Genomic DNA, 9,069 nt, shown 5'->3' on the forward strand with positions numbered 1-9,069 from the left:
TTTGCCTTCTCTCTAGCAGTAGGAGCATGGTTTTGCCTATATTTTTTGCTGCCATGGCACACTTGTGGTATATTAGTGCAGGGGCAGAGTGTGCACACATGGGCTGCAGCGCTGGGACTTGTGTCCTCACCCTGATGTACCTTCTGGCATAGAGATGGGGTGGAGAGTGCAGGTTGGTATTGCCTTCAACCACAACAGCTAAATCATCTAGAACTTGTGAGCCAGACCTTCATGTAACCTAACTGGGGAGAAGCAGCAGAAGCTTTTTGGTGGTGCTGTCCCATGCTACAGCTTACCCAAACTGTTCTTCAGACATCTAAGTCAGTCATGTATATTATGCATCTCTTGAATCTGGATGCATTCATTTGCCTAAAATACTTAGACTGGAATTTTGGGGGGAATAAATTAGAAAATACTTGTTCCTGTGCCTTTTGAAGAAGGAAAGAAATACTGTCTATGGATATGGAAATACTGGGCATGGATTTTAAACCAAGAAACTTGAGCAATGTTTATAATCATGTTTATATCATTTGGCAGCAAACTGGACAGAGCAACATTTTGGAAACAGTTTTCTTTTATCATCCCCAGCATGCTTTTGGTTTTGGCCCTGCTTCAACTAGAAGTTTTTCCATCCAGCCTGGGATTTTTTTATATTTGTTTTTATTTTAAGATACATGATTAGCTAAGAGTTATTATTAAGTGTTGTGTTTTGAAAGTCTTTTTCCCTGTTAGGATAAGACTTAAGATTGTTACATTCAAACCATTAAAAAATAATCAAGTAGTCCTTTCAACATCTTATGCTGATTTATCTGCTTTTTTGCACCTCATTCAGTTTGGGCACACAAATTAGACTGGTCTGTTTTGCCTTCTCGCCTGAGGATCATTTGCCAGTGCTTTGTGGAGAGGCAGCTGAGGGGTTGTGGCCAGATTTTCAAAGGTACCAGATGCTGGCAGATACAGAAACCTAAAAGATTTTTAAAAATTTTCTGCCTAGCCCCCATGAAATGATCAGAATCTATGCGGGGTAGGTGTTAGCTACTTCATGCATATTTAGAGTTGCATGTTAGGGAGCTTTGGAAATCTATGCCATGTTGGTGCCTCTCTGGCTTACATTCAAGAAAAGAAAATGGAGGAGGAAGATGAAGTCAAGAATGCACTTGGTAGTATTTTTTTTTAGGAAAGAAAAGCCAATGAGAGCATTAACAAATGCAGAAATCCTTTGCTAGTATTACTCTTCCATACAAATAATTGCCCTGAGGATGGTGTGTTGCAGTGAGTGGAAGAGCCTGCCCTCTCTGCCAGTGTTTCTGGATATGCCTGAATCCTTCTCCCTGAAATTAAAAGAAAATATTTGACAAGCCATGCTATTAGTTTTGTAAAGCTTGTTTTATTGAAGCGCAGGCTGGAAGGGCTTTTGTTCCTGTATGTGTCTTCCTGCCCTTCTTTAATTTTTCCTCCCGTCCTGAAGAGTGCAGTCACTAACTGTGAATTAGCAGTCAGTGAATACTTTTTTAAATATGTTTAAGACGCATGTGCATACATGCACACCCAGACATCCCATCAGAAGATTCCTGCTTGACCAACCTGATCTCCTTCTATGACAAGGTGACCCGCCTAGTGGATGAGGGAAAGGCTGTGGATGTTGTCTACCTAGACTTCAGTAAAGCCTTTGACACGGTCTCCCACAGCATTCTCCTGGAGAAACTGGCTGCTCATGGCTTGGACGGGTGTACTCTTCGCTGGGTAAAGAACTGGCTGGATGGCCGGGCCCAAAGAGTGGTGGTGAATGGAGTTTACTCCAGTTGGCGGCCGGTCACAAGCGGTGTTCCCCAGGGCTCAGTGTTGGGGCCAGTTCTGTTTAACATCTTTATCAATGTTCTGGACGAAGGGATCGAGTGTACTCTCAGTAAGTTTGCAGACGACACCAAGTTGTGTGGGAGTGTTGATCTGCTTGAGGGTAGGAAGGCTCTGCAGAGGGACCTGGACAGGCTGGATCGATGGGCCGAGGTCAATTGTATGAGGTTTAACAAGGCCAAGTGCGAGGTCCTGCACTTGGGCCACAGCAACCCCATGCAACGCTGCAGGCTTGGGGAAGAGTGGCTGGAAAGCTGCCTGGCAGAGAAGGACCTGGGGGTGTTTGTTGACAGCCGCCTGAATATGAGCCAGCAGTGTGCCCAGGCGGCCAAGAAAGCCAATGGCATCCTGGCTTGTATCAAAAATAGCGTGGCCAGCAGGACTAGGGAAGTGATTGTGCCCCTGTACTCGGCACTGGTGAGGCCGCACCTCGAATACTGTGTTCAGTTTTGGGCCCCCCACTACAAGAGGGATATTGAGGTACTGGAGCGTGTGCAGAGAAGGGCAACGAAGCTGGTGAAGGGTCTGGAGCAGAAGTCTTATGAGGAGCGGCTGAGGGAGCTGGGACTGTTTAGCCTGGAGAAAAGGAGGCTGAGGGGAGACCTCATCGCTCTCTACAACTACCTGAAAGGAGGTTGTAGAGAGGTGGGGGTCGGTCTCTTCTCCCAGGTAACAAGTGATAGGACAAGAGGAAATGTCCTCAAGTTGCGCCAGGGGAGGTTTAGACTGGATATTAGGAAATTTTTCTTCACCGAGAGGGTTATCAAGCACTGGAACAGGCTGCCCAGGGAAGTGGTTGAGTCGCCATCCCTGGAGGTATTTAAAGGACGTTTGGATGAGGTGCTTAGAGACATGGTGTAGTGGTGGTTTTGGCAGTGTTAGGTTTATGGTTGGACTCGATGATCTTAAAGGTCTTTTCCAACCTATATGATTCTGTGATTCTGTGATGACAGAAACTTTTTGCAGCATTTGTGTTACTAGTGTGAGCCTGGGAAGTAGTATGGCTCTGAACGTAACTCATTCGTATGCTTGTCCTAATAGATGATCCTTCAGCCATTGACCTAGACTCTGACTGGAAGGCTCCCACAGAAGAGTGGGGAAACTGGACAGGAGATGAGGAGCATCAGACAGGGGATGAGAAGGAAAAGGTGAGGCAGCGGCGTTGATGACCAAGGTAGACCTGCTCCACTGGGGTCAGTCTCAGCCAGACTGGGGTGTCCAGTTCAGCCCTAGAGCTGGACTCCTCTGGTTGTGGGGGCTTTCTCATGCTGGGAGGAGGCACTTCGCATGGTCACTCCCCTGACCTGTCTGAAATAGCTGGAACTGGGGGACACGTTTGCAGGACGCGTGAGATGGGCTGGGGGAGATGGGTGGTTCTGGGAGTTCGGATGCCATCCGGATGGCATTGCTGTCCTGAGCAGCAAACATTGCATGTTTGCCACCCTGCGTGAATGAACTCTTTCTACTGCCGCTGACCTTCCTGAATACCTGGGGCTTAAAAGAGGTGTAGAGTCCACAGAAGACATCAGCCTTCACACCATCCCAGGTGGCTGGGACGTATTTATTTAAGTGAGAGGGTTTGCTGATAGTGATACAGTCGTAGCTTGGGTGGAGAGGTAGAAGCAGAAAGCTTGCTGTTTAAATGCTTTCTAGAAGCCCAGAGAAATGTCCCTTTTTGGCAGCAGTGGGAAGAGCATGCTGAGCTTTTTGCAAACAGCTGTCTTAAGCCGAGGTGTGTACCTTATCCAGAGAGACGCCCTGCTTGTACACTGTCAGCACACATTCCTGGAGGTAATCAGTTTTCCTGAAAAAAACATGAACCAGCTGTCCCAGGCCTCCTCTTACAAAATCTCTGATGCTTTCAGGATTTGCCAAAAGGCAAAGCAGGCATTCATTTCTGCCTTTCTGGACTCGAAAGCAAAACGCAGCGGAAGAAGAAGAAAATTGAAGTGAAGGAAGCAAAGGGTGGAGCTGGTCTGAGGCATGTGAGTATTTTGTATTCCCAGAGTAGCATCTGGTTTTCCAAGAGCAGAGGGGGATGTCTTCTCCATTAGGATGATGTGACCTAAGGGGGGCTTTTCTTCCTCTCCATCTTCTGGCTTCCACTTCTCTTCTTTTTTCTCCCTGCCTTCCCATAAAAGAAGGGTGAGCAGTGACCAGTGGGTTTTTGCAACACGATATTCCCTAATATATTTACAAAACAGTTTGATTTTGCAATGCAGAGAGGAGCAGATGGCTTTAATCATGGAAGCAAAAATGCTTTCTCAGGCAAATGCACTCCAAGTTTAGTGTACAACTGGGCTGTGTTTTATTTATGGCGGAAGGTCACCTGCAGATATTAACAGTAATGTAAAGGTCGTTCCCAAAAGCCAGTGAAGATAAAGCAAGACCAATGTTATACCAGTGAAAAGCTTATTGAGAGAAAAATGTCTCAGAGTACAACAGAGAAAGGCTGTGGAAAATGTCAGCTCATTTGGGATGGGAAGTACAAAGGAACAGAGTGTTTACGGGGTTTTGGACCAGTCCTTGGCTGTGATGTCCTTGCTGCTCAGTGAAATGAGAAACTGGCGGGGGGGGGGGACACCCCCCAAAATGTCCTAATTGTTTTTCATTCACTTCTCACTGAATGTGCTGCTCTGGACTCATACAGCTGTGTAGTATCATTTGTCTTCCCCTCACACCCACTGTGGTCTCTGCTGATCCTTGGGACAGTTTTGCTCTCTGAACTCCTGATGCTCCCAATTTAAGGGAAAAGCTTTTAACTAACTCCCTGACCATCATCCACATGGTCATTAGGACAGCCCATCAGTTACCGGAGTGCTGCCAGGCCTCTCTCTCTCTTGCACATCCAATTAGTTGCTTTAGCTTTGTATGTACCTTAATGAATAATCTTAATAGTGCTGTTCAGACTCCTCAGGACAGCATTGTTTCTTCTGGCATGTTTATGATGGGCCAGAAGGAGTTTGTGCTGCATGTCAGCCCCACATGCCGGTGTCTGCTGCTGTGCAAGCTCATCCTTTGGAGATGGACATAAAAAAAATGAAATTACTGATGAAGTCAGATATACAAAGTGGCTTGTCACACTCCCTGTGCTACCACCAGTATTTCTGTGGACTGTGGTCATTTAGCAGTCACTGGGCACATGTTAGTCTTCAGTCTCACTATACAATTACAGTACTTTCACCTCAATATATCTTGCTGTTCTTCTATTCACGGGGGAAAACAAGGGGAAAGATGGTAATGAAAGACAATTTCAATACTTTAATCCCTTCTAAAACAAATGAACAGGAGGTAGGTAGATGACATCCCAGAATATTCTAACCATTTAAAAACTAATTTGTCCTGCAGTTTCTTTAAATACCCTAATTCCCTCCAATAATGACATTTTCTCTCATATTTTGTACTCGCATATGCTTTGTTTAACTCATATGCTTAGTAAAGCATATTGTTTCAATTAAGCCCCAGCAAGGTTTGGAAACAAGAATGGAAGAAGGCCCAAGTGACTTGATATCTACAAAACATAGCAGTGATGCAGTCTGTGCTTCCTTCAAAAAATCCTTGGATGTTGCTAATAATTCACCCAATAGCGGTAAGTGATTGTTTCTGCACATCTGATGAATTTTGGTTTCAGAATAATGCGTAATCCGAGAAGTGTTCACAAATGCATTTTTAAGTGAATATGCAAAATGCTTCTCCTTTAGCTGTATGTGTTAATTCTTAGAGAGGCTCTATTATATTTTTTCTGTGACAAATACCTGTTCCTGCTCCCGCCAGAGCTATGAGCAAAACTGCTATTGCATTTAGTGGGAATAATTTTTGCACAGCGCTTTTAAATGTGAAACGGAAGCAAATGTATGTGTGAGTCAGAGCCCACTAAAAATATTCAGAGCCCTCCCCATGACTTTGGATTACCCTTGTAAGTAGGTGGCTCTTGTAAAACACATCTAAGAACCCCAAAATACCCTTCTTCAGGCAAAAAGCCAACAGTTCCCAGGGACATGATTGCACGTGGAATGTTCATGCTTGTTGTTTGTATGGCAGGTGTACCTGGAAAAAAGGAGAGGAGGAAGAGGAAGAAGATGAAGAAAGAGACTTGAGGGAGCTGTGCAGCTGCCAGAGTGACAACCCAATGGGGCAGGCATGCCGATGAGCTGCAAGGATTCTGCTTTCTGCGATGCTCTGCTGAGCCCAAAGTAAAGAGAGGCTCTAGGAGACCTCCCAGCGAGAGGAAGAGGAGAAGAGGAGCAGTGAGCCAGAGAGCATGAGTGTGTGAGAGAACATGAGCACGCTGTGCACAGGAGGTGGCATTGAAACAGAGTGGCTGTTCATTAGAAACTGCTGCCCTTGATTAAAAGCTGTTGAATGGGTTTTGACTGGTTGCATTAAGTCCTTTCAGTTTTTCACTGTCATGGTGTTTGTAAACTTGTAATGTTATATGCCATTGTAGAAATGGTCGGGATGTACCTGACCGTGATTGTACTTCAGTTCCATGGAGGGTCCACCAGATAGGCCGGTCTCTTGGCATTTTTGCAGAGGTGCTCATCTACAGGCTACTAATGTACAGAAGGAGGCACTGTTCAGAGACAAAGGGAGAATAATGTGGATTGTTCTCAAATGTCCTAAATCTTTTAAATTCTTGTTGGCTGCTACAGTCAGACTTTTGCCTCAGACCTTGACATATTTATACTTTTCACCCCACATCAGGCTAGCTTGCTCCACAAGGGAAATTCCAGAGGAGGTTTTAAACTTATTTGGAAAGATGGTGTAAACCCTCTTTTTCTCCTCAGATTTCATGGTGGGCTAAAGTTTAAACTCTGTATGTCTAAAGCATGTTGCATTTGTATTTAGAGTAGACTGAAGTAACTTTTTGAAATCATTTTTCTTAATCTGATGTTTGGAAGTTTTTATCATTTTATTACTTAAATATTCAAATACAAACTACATTTGTGAACAAAATTTTTAAAAATGTCATTTTAGTATTTATTGAAGAGTGTGTATTTCTCGCTGTCAGAGGGCTTATGGTATGGAGGAGGGAATGTGTTACAATTTAATACTGTGGTTTATAAATAGCACTGGGCTGACACCACTAAAAGCTGAAGACCTTTATCCCTAGAGGAGCTTCAGCTCTGGTGGTAGCTGTGAGGGTTTCTTCGATGGTCCTGAGACTGTGCTTCCACCTGACCCATCTTAGAGTACTGCCTCGAAGGATGAGATAATGGTTGTCAAATCTCCATCTGCATTCAACTTTGTGCTTTTGGAGATTGTATGGAAAGATTACCTTACTAATGCATGTTAAACATATGAGCGTTCGTAGGCATTGGGCTGATGCTGTGAAACTCATTTCATGTAGGACACTGAGTACCCAGGGATGTTAATGGCTTTACACTGCTACAGCAGCACTCCTGTTTGCATCGTTGAGCTAGAGGAGAGCTCTGTGCTTCTGCCATCACAGCCACCCAGTCCCTGATGCTGGCTTATCTGAGCTTTACCTGCAGCTCAACACTTTTACCTGATAGCCTTCATCTGTTGCATAGCTGTCAAAGCAGCTGTATCTTTCAGAGAAGCGATTAATTGCAGCAATGTATTTGTGTTTGGAGTTTAGCTACTACATGTTAAAGGGCAGTTCTCTTGTGCTGTGATTTTTGGGGTCACTAGCTGTACAGTGTGCCCTGAAATTTAGCACAGCAGGATTGTTTCAGACAGACAGATGAGGGGTAATCTTAACTGATGCCATTTAGCAGCCCACTGTCTAGAATCTGCACATCTTAGTGTTTGTGCCTCAGTGTAGGGGAAGTACAGGCAGTTTATGAATGGTCTGAATAGACCAAAGGACTTTTATCTGGAAAGTAACTGGTTTGGAGCAGATGCATAACAAGAAAATACATGGCCTCACTGGAGAAACAAGTACAGCAAGTTCAAGGATTTAGAAGATGTGTTAATGAGTATGTGGGTAATGAGTAAAGTTCTGCTATCTCTGAAGCCAATGGAAAACATTCATTGACCTCGTTGGGGCCAGGATGTTGCCCAAGGTCTTTGTTGAGCATTGAAGATAACCTCAGTCATCCAAAAAAAAAACAAAAGGAAGAATGAAGGAGATAAAGAGAAGCTCACAAGATTGGTAGACTCCAGATTTCTTCTGCCTTTTTCTCCATATCTGCCTGCAAACTTTTTGATGTCCGTGTAATTATGTTCTATTTCAACATGTTACAGTATTTCAAATGTTCATTGTTTTTACAATAAAAAATCAAAACTTTTGCCCAAAGCCCAGCACTCCTGAGCAGTTTTATTTAATTAGTTTGTATGTGTGTAAGAGCATGTGTTTTTGGCTAAAACCACTTCATTTTCAAGCTTTTTCAAGGTACTGTAAATGTTTTTTAAGAGATTTCCTTCATCTGAACCCTTTTGTGTTTAGGAAATCTTCATGACATTCTTCTGTTGTTGGGATAAAAGAACAATCAAGACCTGTGACACTGACAAGTTGACTGCAGTGCTGATGACAAGCAGCAGCAAATTATATTACCCAGTTTTTCTGTCAAATTCATCAGTACCACTCTTAGTGACATCAGCGGTATTGGGAGAGCTGTATTCTTCTGGCTCCACTGTTTCACAGATGGGAAGTCATCATTGTAATACAGACGGGCTCAGTAGTTTATAGCAGCACCTTATTTAATATCGCATTCTAATGTAGGCAAAGAAAATACACTCCTACAACTAAATACTGTTGCTCATAGGCTTTCCTAAGTAATTGCAAAGCTCTGTTCAGGGCAAATTTGGTGGCAACGTACTGGTTTTGTGTGATTCATCTGCTGTATCGGTACCATTGCTGCAAGTAGTTAGGAAGGGTATGTTGGGTGCCATTTGGTTGATATGGTTGTGGTAGTGCCAGGAGTCTTTCTGCGCCGCATCCCCCAGCACTGCTGCTACAGGGGCTCCCAGGGATGGGAAAGTGTGCTGACGGTCTGGTTCCTCAGTGAATGGACTGAGTTTAAAAAACCAACCAAACCAAAACACAAAGCACTCAGCAGCTGCTGTTAACTGCCATTCTTTCACTTTCTAGTCCTCAGAGGCTGAAAAACCATCGCTCAGCTTAACAAATGGTCTTTGCAGATGGCCAGAGCCTTTGAAAAGCAGACCTTTGAGCCCCTTATGAAATTCCCCTTCCTTTCATCACTGCATATTCAGGCTGCTCCCTGGTTTCTATGCTTTTAAGATGTC

General features: G+C 44.1%; 1 protein-coding gene across 2 annotated transcripts in view; it reads left to right on the forward strand.

The window, feature by feature from the left end:
• LOC142408003 (uncharacterized) overlaps positions 1-8,117 on the forward strand; it is a 32,238-nt gene extending 24,121 nt beyond the window's left edge. The window contains exons 8-11 of one of the 2 annotated variants that reach the window (XM_075497865.1): positions 2,896-3,002; positions 3,720-3,839; positions 5,314-5,447; positions 5,896-8,117. In XM_075497865.1, the coding sequence (XP_075353980.1) occupies positions 2,896-3,002; positions 3,720-3,839; positions 5,314-5,447; positions 5,896-6,004 (470 nt within the window). In that variant the 3' untranslated portion in view covers positions 6,005-8,117. The remainder of the gene's footprint in view (positions 1-2,895; positions 3,003-3,719; positions 3,840-5,313; positions 5,448-5,895) is intronic. The other variant, XM_075497866.1, reaches the window with a different exon arrangement.
• Positions 8,118-9,069: the final 952 nt, after the last annotated feature.

Source organism: Mycteria americana, chromosome 3 (genome assembly GCF_035582795.1).
Source record: "Mycteria americana isolate JAX WOST 10 ecotype Jacksonville Zoo and Gardens chromosome 3, USCA_MyAme_1.0, whole genome shotgun sequence".
Lineage (NCBI taxonomy): Eukaryota > Metazoa > Chordata > Aves > Ciconiiformes > Ciconiidae > Mycteria > Mycteria americana.